General features: G+C 40.2%; 2 protein-coding genes across 3 annotated transcripts in view; both read right to left on the reverse strand.

Moving 5' to 3' along the window:
• atp8a2 (ATPase phospholipid transporting 8A2) overlaps nt 1–4,450 on the reverse strand; it is a 61,526-nt gene extending 57,076 nt beyond the window's left edge. Inside the window, exon 1 of the mRNA XM_055037877.1 lies at nt 4,154–4,450. Within this exon, the coding sequence (XP_054893852.1) occupies nt 4,154–4,196 (43 nt within the window). The 5' untranslated portion in view covers nt 4,197–4,450. The remainder of the gene's footprint in view (nt 1–4,153) is intronic.
• A 426-nt stretch (nt 4,451–4,876) lies between these two features.
• rnf6 (ring finger protein (C3H2C3 type) 6) lies at nt 4,877–12,604 on the reverse strand. Of its 2 annotated transcripts, XM_055037814.1 has the most exons (5): nt 12,533–12,591; nt 12,286–12,402; nt 9,528–9,683; nt 9,097–9,261; nt 4,877–8,463 (listed from the first exon to the last, which is right to left on the reverse strand). In XM_055037814.1, exons 3-5 carry the CDS (start codon nt 9,667–9,669, stop codon nt 6,623–6,625), a joined length of 2,148 nt encoding a protein of 715 aa, XP_054893789.1. In that variant the 5' UTR covers nt 9,670–9,683; nt 12,286–12,402; nt 12,533–12,591; the 3' UTR covers nt 4,877–6,622. The 2 variants fall into 2 exon arrangements, with proteins under 2 accessions (XP_054893789.1, XP_054893790.1); XM_055037815.1 differs by lacking the exon at nt 12,286–12,402 and having other exon boundaries at nt 12,533–12,604.
• Nucleotides 12,605–14,752: the final 2,148 nt, after the last annotated feature.

The following is a 14,752-nucleotide window of genomic DNA, read 5'->3' on the forward strand; positions in this document are numbered from 1 at the left end:
AATGCGACCACTTCCATTCGGTGCCGTTTGTAAAGTTACACAGTAAAACATTAACAGCAATAATTTGCTTAATTCATCCCCATCATTAAAAAAAAAAAGGTGCTCATTATTCAGTCATATTTTGACCATGTTATTCGCTCACTTATAAATGTCACAGTTCCAAGCTAAATAGTTCATTTGGAGCTAAATATTTAGTTTGCAAACCAAATATTTAATTGCAAAATAATTTGTATATAAAAAAATTATTTTCCGAACAAAATATTTAGCTTGATAACTAGTTTTCGAAATAAATATCCAGCTCCACATTCTAGATATTTAGGATGTAGACTTAGTAAATTACAAACTAAATATTTAGCTCATTTACTTTTTGGACTAATTATTTAGCTTGCTGGCTTGTTATTTTGGTTGCTAGCTGAATATTGAACTCATAGCAAAATATTTAAATCCAAGCTAATATATTTAGCTGATATGCAAATTAACGTGTCGTCAAGCGGAAGTGGAATATCAAAGGAAATGCTGGGTTTGCTCGCCTCTTAATAAACTCCATCGTTGAATCGTTGCAGTTGTCACTGAAGTTGCGTTTTCTTTCTCGTCGATTATTTTCCTCTCGTCTTTTCCACCGTGTCGGTTGAAAACATAGAATCTGCCGTTTTCATGGCTGTGGAGACGTTTACTTATGGAACTTCAGTTTCTCCATAAACATCCGCCGCTGCAGTCGAGTCAAATCACTTCCGGTTCTTAATCGATTCACGTTTCGGTTGCTTCAGAGCGGCTGTAAACGTTTATACACAAACAATATATTGAAGAATTTTTATATAAACAATTTTGTTTTATGAATGAACAAACATTAACTCTGGAACTTCGGTAGCCACTCTTAAAATAGCTAAATAAACCAAATTAATGCTGTTGTTAGAGCCATAAATAGAAAATATTTAACTAATTTGTTTGGTAGTTTGACTGTTTTATTTTATTATACTTAGTTAAGATTATTTGTTCAGACAATTTTTATTGTGAAGTTTAGTTTTATTTTGAAAGGCTTACTTCCTGTTGGGAATATGTTGTAAAGGAACAATTCTACTGACAGTTAGTTCACTTGACGGATTGTTTAGACACGGTGCAATACAGTTTTTGACCGTGTAAACTGTGTATTGTTAGAAAAGAAGGAAAAGGAAATTGTAAACGGTAGCTGTCATTTTTGTATTTGTATATTTTTTATAGATAAATATTTTTCGTTAAAATTTATAGTTTCACGCGTCCTTTACTCTCCGTGTCTAAGGAATGACACAGATATTGGATCTGTTGCCATAACAGCTGTAATTAATACTGTGCCATTTTACAAACGGCATCCCATTTTACAGGGATATGCATTCAAATTCATCAAGCAGGAACAATTTTATCAGTTGTATTTTGTTAGGACCTATTTTAGATATCCTGTAAACTTTAAAAGCAATACAATTTGTGAATATTGTGAGTAAAGATGACAGGCTGACAGAAGTGGACGTCATCACCTGTAGCAGCTCACTAATTGGAGCAAATTACCAAGAGATCAGGCTCCAAGAGATTAAAGTAAAGGCAACGTGGAGAGCATACTGAGCTGGAGTGCTTTTCACATGTTGCATTGATGTCCTAAAACGTGATTACTCTATGCCGTACCTGCATGGCAGTAGAGTAAATTATATCTGCAAATGTATGAACATGAAGAACTTTTAAAGTCGTTCTCCTCAAAATATTACTTGAGGAGATAGGATTTAGATTATGTAGTCAAAACATTAGTCTTGTGTTAGACTTACCACATTCACTTTAAAATAAAGCTTTATTAGCATGCTTGTTTTTTAAACAGAATATTCTGGTTTCACGTTAGTCACAGGGCAATAACAAGTTTATATAAATGTACCTTTTAAGACTCAGAAGACCCAGAAAACGTCTGCCTAAAGTCCTCATGGCCCAGATGACACGCTCACAATCTGCCCTGCTTTTTATTTCTGGAGGCTCCAGGAACAATACAGCCACTCACAATAACAAAGACCCCTGACAACATATGCTATTTAAAACACCAAAGTGGGATAAACATTCTTCTTTGGCAAATCAATCCGTTTAAATAACCCTTTGTCACACATAAAATCATCTGCTGCAGCCTCATATATGAGTATCTCCATCTCATCTCCAGCTTTTCTTAAGGAAAAAGATAATATAATAATAAAAAAAAGGAGCAGATCTTAAAAAGGACATTTATATAAATTAACCTGGCTGTTTCTTGGCATTATCATTTGGAGTGTCCTATTGGAGCTGAAACTGACCATTTAGCCAAAACTGGAAAGGCTGGTTTTGGCAGCTGCTTAAGGACTCCCAAACCAGCAGGGGGCGCCCAAGAGCATTAAAAGTCATTAAATCAAATGTAATTTTTATTCAAATAGTCCTTATAAAATCAAGTGTTTTGTTGTTAATTGATTACATCTTTAAAGTCGCAAGACCTGTTTTAAACATGAGAAGACAAACAAAGAACAAGATTGAGATCAAGGTGAATTATATTCAATAATCGTGTTATCAAACCTTAAGTTCTAAACTCTGGTCACCAAAGCAGAATTACTTTAAGTAATAAAAAAATACCTAAATATTTTAAAGCTAATGCATCTTATTCAAAGTGAACAGAGCTGGGCCAAGTCTGTACGGAGCCTTTTGTAGAGTTTTAACAGGAGGAAACCCTCTTCTTGTTAAGCCCATCAAGAAGGACTTAACAAAATAAACTCTAGAAAACCAGTGGAAATAGGATTCCGGCGACATACAGTCCACCAATGTCATATTCAGATAATACTTTCAAGTGAAGCACAATAATGGTTTTGTTGTAAATATTTGAAAATAGGTGTACCGTACTTATATTGAGCTGTTTTTCATCACAAATACTACTAAGATCTATTTTACACTGAGACATATTCACCCAGTCACACTACACACTCACACACAGATCATGAGGCAACTTAAGTGAAGGCAGTTGGAATCAAACCCACAACCTCTCCCCATATTCTCCGTAAGCTTGTGTGTGGCGGCGCCAGCCGCAGACCACACCTTGTAAATCTTCCTCAAACTCTTGAATGGCCATTACTTCACAGTGAAGCAGTGATTATTCCCGTTGCTTGTGTTTTCCCAACACACTTTTTCCATCCACTAAACTTTCCATAAATATGCTTTGCTACTGCACTTTATGAACAGTCAGCCTTTTCAGCAATTAACTTTTGTCACTTAAACCATCCTCATGTTTTTGTGTGTGTGTGTGTGTGTGTGTGTGTGTGTTTTTTTTTTCTGATTATTGTAAAAGACAAAAAAGCATACACACGTGTTACAAATTGTTAGCTTACTTTGTAATTTTCATATAAACTGAATTTTGGGGTTTTCATTGACGTTGTGTGATTATTCTGCAAATGCTTTTTTTTTCAAATTATTATTATGAGTATTCGACAAGAGAAATAAATGAACCTTTCGATCAGATTTGAATTGATTGAGATGCACCTGTAGATGATGGCCTAGCGGGGCAGCTCGCTGCGCTCCTCCGGACGTGTCACGTGGTTTTTAAATCGGCTTTTATTGGATCGGTGCTGCAGGTGCTTGGCCTGGACTGTCTGGCCAAGACGATGCACAGATATTTTACTATCAGAGTCCATTCATGCATCCAAGCGGGGTGGAATGCAATAATCCAATGCTACAGATTTATGCAAAGCCATAATGATGTCGTGGATCAGTTAATGCAGCACCTGAATGAGCGATGAGGTTACACTCGAGACATTTTCACCCCAAAGTTTTGGTCGGCGTTATAGCACCATTAGCGATTCCTTGATGAAAATATCAGGGTTACACAACACATCCGTCACCTGCAGACTAATTGCCCTTGAATTCTCATCCGGAGGCTAAAAATATGAATAAAGAGATTTTGGGATACTGCAAGTCACCCCATATGCATGCCGCAGTCCGGTGTTATTATGCCAGGCACATACCAAAAGCACCGAGTCCAAACAGGACGGGACAGGCCGCTGAATGTCCAGCAGGGACAGGCCTCAACTAATGAGATAAGCGCTTCACAATGACAGGTCGCAGTGCGAGCGGCGGGATGAACCCTGATTGGTCCGCCGTTAAACGAGGTGAACTGGGTTATTTAACTCACCTCCCTCGCTGTGGATCTTCTTGCCTCTCCGGTTGAAATACATCTTGCTGTGGGAGAATGACAATCGGTGTGACAGGGACCAGGACGAGGAGGAGGTGGAGGAGGAGGCCGGAGCGGTAACATGCTCACGGCTCGCCGACAGAGCCGGGGAGAGCCGCTCCGGGACCGGGCAGAGTCCGCCTCACCTGCCGCTGATCCTCCTGCTGCTGGAGCCGCTGGGCGATCATCGCTTCTCTGCTGCTGAACCGCGGAGGCTCCGATGAAGGGGGCAGATCCAAACAGCGTTCATTTCATATGCAATGCAGCGCCACATCCGGCGGATTCTTTCAAAGTAAATCACAGAACTGATCAGGTTCCTGTAAAAGATCGGCACCTCCAACAGATCTGTGAAGAAGCTCGGATGTTTTTGAGTTATGTTTCATTTTCCTTTAAGATTATGATTTATTTTCTAATTGAATTGAACAGACACAGGAAACTGGCGTGGAGGCTCACCTTCCAAGAGACAATCACTCAACATGAATAGAATGGTTTAATTAAACCATATATGTCTTCAAAGGGTGGGTGTCATTTTATAGCACAATCGAGTAACTATGTTACTTTCAGTTGTTATAAAATAGAATAAAATTTTTAAAAAAGCTTAAATGACTTAAAAAATGACTTTGCATTTTGATGCTTTGAAAGTAGACCTCTGACTCTTTAAGAAGTTCCTACTCAACACTCCACCTACAGCACAAGTTTAATACAATGTTTATCATTAAGCCTTTGACAATTACAGAATCGGGGGCCTAAATACAAATACACTTCTTGGATTTTTATTTCTAAAGACAAAAATAATTGAACATTTAAGACACTATGGTCTATCACAACAACAACAACAAAAAAACACTATTACGTTTGCTGTTGTAAAGTGAAAATAACTTCAAGGGGTATTAATACTTGTGCAAGAACTGTAACAAGGCATTTCGAAAGAGAGAAGACAACCAGTGTCTGATTTTTTTTTTCATACTATATTCATCATAGCCATTTTATTTACTCTCATGACAAAGCAAAATATATCAGTTCATATTCCAAAAGCTGATTTCCATCATATTAAATAGGAACAGAATAAATATTCACTTCTGAACCCTTTGCCCACACCAACCCCACTACATGGCCACAGATTGAATAGAAGAGTTCTTACAGAACCAGCTTCAACAGACACCAGGCCTTTTTTTTTTATACACACAAACAAACCATACACTCTTCCACACATTCCTACACATGGTACTGCAACAATCCTGCAGTTTCGTTGGGGGTCACAAAAACTGCAGAGATGCGGTTAACTGGTGTGTACTGCAGCTGTTACGTATAAAGTGACAGAAACAAATGTACTGGGTGGGTTAGCTCTTAATCCATTTTTTTTTTACACAAAAAGGCTATTCTGTGCATGTAATGGAAAAAAAATAGATTAAAAAAAATACATCAGGTTACACACCAAGTCAGATCCTATATGAGGAATTTTGAGTTAGCTGGACAAACTGTACACACTGAAGAATAATCTTATTTCCACATCTTCCCAGTCTGTTCTCTGCATGTGGACTGGCAACAGAAACAACAAAGACATTGATTTAAGAGTTTGTCTTAGAGTGGAAAAGACAACCAGAGACAACAAAGTTAATGTTGTCCTCTCTCAATATTGCACAACTTTTGCGGACCAGTCTGAATCCCTGATTATCAAAAAAGCCTGTTTTACTGGAACTGTGGCAACAAATCTTTAAATGGTTTTAATTCAAAGTGGCTGCTTTTAATGGATGACTGCTGGATCCCTGTATTGCATCTTAACTGTAGGGCTTAAATTAATACAAGCACAGAATGAATGCATTTCCAAAGTGGATACAAAACTTGTTTAACCCTCTCAAATTTCACACATTTTAAGAAACATTAAAATGAACTCTTTAGGCTTTAAAATAGAAAACAAACAATAAAACAAAAAAAATTTCCTTCTTCTGTTCTGAGCAGTTGGGATGTCAGCCTTCTATCTTCAATAACCTGATAAGCAGTGCAGCCCTATTTACAGCTCGTACTGATTAAACCAAACCTACAAGTGTGTTGTATGGTCAGTTCTAAAAAAAAAGGTCACGCATGTCAGACATAAAAGTGTTAGAATCAGACTATTCAACGGTCGCTACAGGAGCTCCTAAAGCATAAAAGCCATTTACTGACAGACTTCTGAAGCCCGATGAAACAAGTAGCAACTAAGGTCACAGGAGGAGCTAAACGACTTGCTCAAAACTTAGCATCTAAAAAAATAAAGTTTTTTTTTTAATTCTCTGGATTTAAAGTTTCTTTCCTGTTTTGAACACTTTTGGTTCCACCTTTTTAAACTCAACGGATGTTGTCAAAGAAACTAAGCAGTGAAAGCGATATGTACATGTTAAGCCCACTTGGGTTTGCTCAGTCTCAGCCAGCTGTGAGCAGGAAAGGGAGGGGTCAGTCGTGATGCGCTGCGAGGATTGGCTGCCTGCAGATGGGGCAGGTGTTGTTCTCGGAGAGCCAGCGGTCGATGCAGTGGACGTGGAACTCATGGGAGCAGGGCAAGCGCTTCAGCTTGTTGCCTTGAGTGTATTCGTTGATGCACACGCTGCAGGCGCGACCCATCTCTCCTTCGAGGCTGGCCTGACCGTACGTACGCGTGGATAGATTGTCAATCTGCTCTTTGGTCAGGCCTCGGGGATGCTCGTCGTCTTCATCGTCATTGAGTAAAAAAAAGTGTGCCAACCTTAGGATGGGCAAGGTGCCGTTTTCAACCAAGTTGTTGGTGTCTCGACTGTTTGCCCGTCCGTCTATGGAGCTAACCACGCCACCTCCAAATCTGGCCTGCCCAATCTGCTCATCCTCGCTCCTCACCTGGCCCTCCAACCCCTGATCGACCTCATCTGTCCCAACCTGGCCAGGCTCATTCTCATTTAAATGTAAACGACTGCTGCTGCTATTTGTAGCACCAACGTCAGCGTGGCTGGGCGTAACGCTTTCCGAACTCGCTTCCGTTTCCATGAGCGAGCTAAGCTCCCCAAATCCAGTCATAATCTGACGCAAGATGGACCGCAGGGCGGTAGAGTTGGGTTCTCCGAGGCCCGTCTCGCTGATGCGCCTCAACGGAATTCGGATGGTACTGACGTAGGTGCGGATCCCGGCCCGCTCTGAGCGGGAGATGGTGCGTCGGAACCCACCGCTGTCACTTTCAAACGTGACCGTGTTCTCGGCTACCCGCGCACGGGATCGAGTTCTGCTGGCGATGCTGTCCCGGTCCCGGTTCTCGCCGGGCCGGATCCTTCTCACCTGCAAGTCCAGCATGATTGTTGGATGGCGTCTGACTGCCGAGCTTCCTGCACCTGCTGCGGGCGACTCGCTTGCGCGCTCTACTGTTTCCACGGCGGACTCCAGCACAGCGTCGGGTTCGGACACAATTCCCCCGGTTTCCACGGATACAGAGGTCGTGACACCACTTGGCTCACCGGTTTGGATCGTAGACCCGTTTGGACTGCTACCAGTTGGTGGGAGGGTGCTGACACTGGGTGTTCTGTTCAAAGGGGATCGACTTCTCCTCGATGCGCGAGAAGAAACTCCGCCCCCTGCTGCGGCCCTGCGCGTCCGGCCACGTGATCGAGTCCTGCTGCTGCGTGATTCGTGTCCCCCAGCTTGGGGTTGAGAGTCGCCCTGTGGCGACACCCGAGGACAGTCTACAGTAGGAGGCATTTCATTGCGCCCGTGCTCTGCCTCTACATTCAGGACATGATGCTGCAATGGTGCACTTTGATCATCGGGAGGACTGGGCCCAGTAGGTGCAGGTGCTGATGAATGCAAAGTAGAAGCCCGCCTCTGGTTGGTGGCTGGGACTATCTCTGCAGGAGGAAGCATGGCGGAACTCACGGACAGAGCAGTGGTACTGCTGCGCGTACGCCGAGTCTCGATCCTTCTTATAGCCGGGCGTGGGGAGGGGTAAGGCGCAGGCCTCGGAGTGGCTGAAGGCCGAGAACTGGAGAGGGGGGATGCGGTGCGGGCAGAGGTGTTGAGAGGAGTCACCGGGAGTTCTGGGGCATCCACAGAGTTCACAGTGTCAATATGCTCTCCCGGCTCGGGCTGATCATGGTTGATGTTGATCTCCAGACTGAAACGAAACTCTCCGCTGTTGGGATTGGTCCGGCTGACAGCCCTCCACGTCTGGTTACCACTCTGGCCGCTTCGAGTCGCGTTACCGGTGCGCCTGAACGTGTTCAGCCACTCCAGTAACGAATCACCATTAGAAGAATCTGCTCCAGCTTCTGTAGTCCCTATAAGTAAAATAACGCAAGTCAGACTTAAAAAGTTAATAGTCAACACATTACGAAGGTGCTCTGTCAATAACGATGTATACAGATAAACACAATTACTTGTGATGTCAGGTGAATGAATAAATTGTATTTTTCTTATTAATCTGAGCTACAATGCAGACTAGCATTCAACATCTATTATTGTAATTTTACATGGCAAATCAACATCGAGTAGAGTATAAATTTGAAAATAATATAAAATTTAAAAAAAACCATGAAAAGCATGACCCATTTTTCTATTTAAGCCCTGATACATTGATGCTCTTAACCCTTGTGCAGTCTTAAGACCCCATGAGTTTCTTACTGTGCGTAGGCCCAACTGGGTCACACTGACCCCGAGTACGCTGTTATAACAGTTTTTTTATGTGGTTTAAAGAACTAACAGTCTGACAATGAAACGCCCCTCTCCACCGCTGTCTGACCATGACATTTCCCGCAATTCTTCTGAGCATCACACTAAGATCGTGTGAAGGTTAAATAAGATCCAATTAACTGCTTCAAAAATTTGAACTTGCCAAAGTTACAACAGCAACAAATATTCTATTGTGCACAAGCCAAATTTTGGCTTGATAGAACCCCTTCCCCCCTTCTTACCGGCCCCTCCTCTTCCTCCAGCCCCTCTCTCCTCTCCTGTGCTGCTACTGCTCTGCTGTTCTCCAGAATCAGCAGTCTGCGATCGCTGCTCAGCATGGGGCTGAGACGACACACGCTCTTTGGCTCCGTCCAGGCGCTGACGGAGCTCCTCTGCAGTCACCTCCCCTATAAAATATGGTAGGTATGAACATGAAGGCTATTATAGCATAAATTGTACAGAATCTATTATGTTGGAATGACGGAAGTGTCAAAAATTCTCAGGCAATTCTACTTAATTTCATTTTGGGCCTTTATTTTCTAATTTATTCATACATTCAACATCTTTTGCATCTTTTGAGATCCAAAAACCTCTTGTCCACTTGGGTAAAGGTGCTGCTACGCAAAGAATAAACAGACTTAGTCCATTAAGGGTTAATCAAAGTGTATCCTACCAGGAGTGCCCAGCAGATTGTCATCTCTCATCAGGCGGTACTCTTCTTCACTCAGTTCATTAATAAAGTTGTAGTATGCCTCCTCCCGTCGAAGACGCTCAGCCTGCCTCCGCCGTTCACTTCCCCCACCAGGAGGGTCCATCACCACCAAAAATGCTGTGAGGGCAGATGGGTTTGGCTCTCATTCACACATGGAATCGCAGCGTTACACAAATGGACAAACAGTTCTGTTCGAAATAACAGTGTGTTGCAAATACATTAGGAACATGTATACTCTACTCAGAAAGCAAACTATTAAAAAATTGCCATCCCTTAAAAGCCTACATATTCTCACTTATCGTGCGAGCCGAAAAATCATTAATCGTAATATTGAGTTGTACAACCACTGCTTCATGTCTCTGTTGCATGGAATTGACCAACATGTCGCACCTGTGAGCAGGTGTTCCAGTCCAAGGAGATTGCACTACATTCCTCCACTTCTATGTTTCACGGTATTGCCTTGGAAACAGCAAGTTTAACGTTTGGTTTGGCACTCCATAATAATTTTCATGTTGGTCTTGTTGGAACTAAGATGCTGCTCCCTGAACCATTTCAGTGGCATTTCTTTTTTTTGGCATAAGGCAACATCCAAATATATTGAGGTCTTAAAGCTGAAAACCTCAATGTAGAATAAAGAGGCCTGGCATCACAGTGAGAAACATTCCTAAAATGATGATGCCAACCAACATGAAAGTCTGGGAGTCATTTCATAAACTGTCTGGCCCCATAAAGGAAAGTTTACTTTGTCAGTTTGTAAATCCATTTCTCTCTCAACTGACACTGTTGAGAGAGAAACAGAGAGAAATATAGCACAGTTGAAAAGCTGTGTTACGTTTTCAACACAAACCTTTCAATTACACATGCCATGTTGAGATACACTTTTCTATCAAAAACAGAAATTGCTCTAGTCAGTGACATCAAACATCATGTTGAGGTAATTATGCATTTACATGAGTGTAAAGCAGTGTTTCTCAGATCCTACTGTGCTGCATGCTGTAGGCGTTTCCCTGTGTTCACACACCTGATTTGAATAAATGGGTAATTAACAGGATTCTGCAGGACTTGACCACCTGCTGAAGAAGTGATGCAATCAATTAAATTAGGTGTAAAGTAACAACTGTTTAGCTGAAACTCTCTTTCATAGTGATGGGCTATCTGAAGCCAGGCTTCGATGCTTGAGACGTCTTGCTGAAAACTCTGTGACTGGCTACAAATGATGCCTGGCTTTGCATGGGTTACGTGACTGCTTCTTTTTGCATTCTTTGTGGCATGGTTTATTGTATTTGATTGCACACCAGAGGAGTATTTGTCTTCAGCAGTGGCCGAAATAAAAGGAACTTTTTATCGTTCATGTATGTCAACAATTTTGATGATGGCACTCATCAAAATGTAATGTTTGTCACCGGTTTTCTCAATTGTTGATATGGTATATTTTGTGACTTTATGTTTGGATATTGGTGTGTTTTTTATGATGTAAAGCACTTTGAAGCTGCATTGTTGCTGAAGAGTGCTACACAAATAAACTTGATTTAAATGGAGCCAGCAAGAAGAAAAACTGACATCTGGGAAGACTTTGAGACGATAGCTCACAAGATTCTTAAATAAAAAGAATGAACCCCTTCACCTCCAAAATTCTCACCTTCTTGAAATTTCAACTATTTCTTTGTTCTGCAAAGATACATCTGTATTGCACAACAGAAACAGACTTAAAGCTGCTTAACATTATGGCCTGATGAGTAAAAATGTAAGGGATCAAAGAGCCAATTAAGAATCCAAAAAAAGATCATTTTTCTTTTTCAGGAGGCAAATCAAATCTCAAAGAATACTGTCTGCCCCAACAAGCACCACACTCTGAATACATCAAAATAAACGTCTATTGTCAAATCAGTCGATGACAAAAGAAAGCAGCCGCTGACAGTCAACATATACCACTGATTGGCAACAAATAATTTGAATAACTAAAAAAGATAAGTTAAACAGGATTTGATTGACTCTCCTACTAAACATGAGTTTGACAAAAACCTTTGTGACAATATTGCATTTACTATATTTTTTAAGTATGTCTGTCTGAGTGACAAGGCTGCCACAGCTTGAACAGCAGATGCCACTAGTGAGAAATGAAGCACCGAGTAATGAACCTTTGGGCAAAGCAGTGGGCTGGGAAACTTCATAGCTTCACGAGGCTTCATTTTTGGCCATCGGTACTCTTTCAAGGCTCTATTAAAGGCAGTCAACGAAGTCCACGCCATCAATACGCCATTAAACGGTTAGGACTATGTGATGGGTTAGGCTAGGACGTCCGTGCTAACACTTACCCTGAAGGTAAGGGCAGTAAGGCTATCCTAATCTGACAAGTGGATAGAGGATAGATTTATTAACAAATACAATAGCGACGTATCTCTCGCAAGGGAAAACATATTGTGGTTACAGTAAAATGTGCCGAAAACCCAAAGAAGACAGCAGCTAATACAGCAGAAAGACTGGCGTTGTCGTTACAGCCAAGAACCAATCACCATCCCAGTTTTCATGAGTGACAGCCCAAGCATCCAATCAGTGCTCCGCAAAGGCGGGTCATTGGAGGCTAAACGGAGTTTTCCTCCATGTAAACGCAGAGCAGCAAAGGAAAGACAAAGAATCTCCTCAGCACTTTTGACTCAGGCTAAATAACATGTTTGCACTTGGTGATGAAATTCTGCTACAGACGAAACACAATAGTTACCTTCGTAGACGTTGCAAGCCGGCAAAGTGTCATTTAAATGCGCAACGCCTCGGTGTTAACTGAGCCCTAGCGTATTAGCATAGCCAGTGAGTAGGAATCAGTCGACACCACAGCAAACTGTCAGAAAAACTCAACATTACGCTCATGACAAACAATTTTATGAAACAGATAACATATATGAAGCCTGGCACTTGCTTAGATCATACATCAACAACTGGTGACGGCGATAATTAAGCGATTAAAGTACCTGACAAAGCAGCTGTAATATGGACGGTTCTCTCAGTTCTCTCCTCTCTCAAACCAAGATGGGACCAGTGGTCCACATTCTAATGCGGTCCGGGGAAAACACCGTCAGTCGTTCACTTGTTCCTATGTACGTAACACTCGTTTTGTTTCCTAATCAGCGAGAAAAATCATACAAAATTTGCTTGTAATATTTTTTCCATTAACATAATGAGATAAAAAAAATTATTAGATCTTTAAGTAATTAAAAACACTATTTAATGTTGACCTAATATAAATTGTCTCATAGCTACTTCCCAGATTTTTCTTTAAAATCAGCCAGACTCACTAAATCGAAACAGTATGATTTAACAGTTCGGAAAAACAGGAGCCTAGTTGTAAAATACATGCATATATTTTAAATCTTTAGTATGAAAAAGCATGAAAAACATAATTTGTAGCCTGATCAAATAAATATGCCAAATCAAAAATAAATTCATTGAAGAATTTTTTTCGTTTTGATATTATTTCTTATTCATTCAAAATGCAATTTATTCCTCCAATGAGTTCCAATGGCTGGAAAGATCATTGGATCCAAGATCACGTATAACCCCTTAAGTAAGAGTGTTACAGAATTTGTCCAAATCAGCTAAATGCTGCTTGTCCACAACAGTGTTTAGTAATGTCAGCTGATCATATTTATTCTATAGCCTCTTATATAATCAGCTCAAATACAGCATGAAATGCAATAAAGCACTTTTTCTCCCAATATGCTTCTTAAAAACATTGAATTAAATGAAATACAGAACTTGAAATCTATGCTTCAAATCTATTGCCCAGCTGTATTTTTATTATCACAATACATACTATGAAGACTATGAAGAAGATACTATGAAGTATCAATCATACTTCCTAGTATGACAAAGAAATACACTGGTACTATCTATAATCTTTTTTTCTTTTCTTTGACAGTATTTTTCCACAGGAATGTTCTGTATGTAACCCAATTGATCTATCCTATCACCTTCCCTGCTTCTATTGAAGAAAAAAGCATAGCCACAGCATGTTGCTACCATCACCAATATTCAAAGTTGTGATTTTGACATCAAATATGTTAGTTTTCCACTGAATGTCGATTTTACATTTATATTGATTACTATGAAATATACTGAATCTTTTAAACATATCTCTATAACTGCTATTTATTGTTAGGTCTGGAAAAAGCATTATCAAAAATTTCAAATAAATGCTTTAACTACTGGAAACAAGTTGTACTCAATATATGTAGTAAATAATAAAACTATTTAGATTTTTGTTGATAGCCTGAGGTGCATTTCCAAAGCAACAATGTGAAAATATAAAAATTGATTTTGGCATTTAAAGTATGAGCTTCTCTGTTTATTTTCCCATGTTCTTTCTCCACAGCATAATGATGTGTCATTCATGCCTGAGCGTACTTTAGATGCCAGCTCCTTTTACGTTTTTTTTTTTTTTTTTGTCTATTGTGTTGTTGGCACACACATTCAAACTGTAGTACTGACAGATTCTGCATGTTCCAGTGTGTGCCATCTGAGAATATTTAGCAGGTTAAAATTAATGCAGCTAGAAATATGTTTGTGATGATTTTATTTAAACAGCATAGAAAGCATTTTGTTGGAATCAACAGAGAAGCTGTAAGAAACTGATTCAGCTGTGTTTTTATAAGCACGAGTCATCAGAGGACATGGTTAGCTTGAGTGGCTTCTTGCTATAGATAATTTGTGCATAAACACACACTGCTTAATCTTAAAAGCATGTCTAAAGATACAATAGTCTTCAAGTACCAAGAAAAAAAGTATCCAATCTTCGTTGAACTTTTTATATGTTTAATCTGGAAGTCCAGCAGAAAGTAAGGCATAACTTTTTGTAGTTTTTTTTTCTTTTTTTTACAAATTAAATTTTCTAATTGATTCTCATGCTCGCCAATAAATTCAAGTTCAACCAACTACCTTCAGATGTTATCTGATGACTGTTGTAGTTTAACCTTATCATAATTCAAAGTATTTCGTGAAAGTCTCAGAGGTTTGTTTCAGACTGTGAAGCAACAAATAAAATAACATCATAAAGACCAAAGAAGACAGCAGAAAGGTTGGGGGTGAAGTTGTGGAGAAGCTTAAAGCAGCATTAGGTTCTGAAATAATTTCAATCCAAGCTTTGAACACTTCATAGAGCAGTGTTTTAGGCACCATTCAAATGTAAAGAAATT

The sequence above is a fragment of the Poeciliopsis prolifica genome, unplaced genomic scaffold, assembly GCF_027474105.1.
Source record: "Poeciliopsis prolifica strain line A6 unplaced genomic scaffold, Auburn_PproV2 SCAFFOLD012, whole genome shotgun sequence".
Lineage (NCBI taxonomy): Eukaryota > Metazoa > Chordata > Actinopteri > Cyprinodontiformes > Poeciliidae > Poeciliopsis > Poeciliopsis prolifica.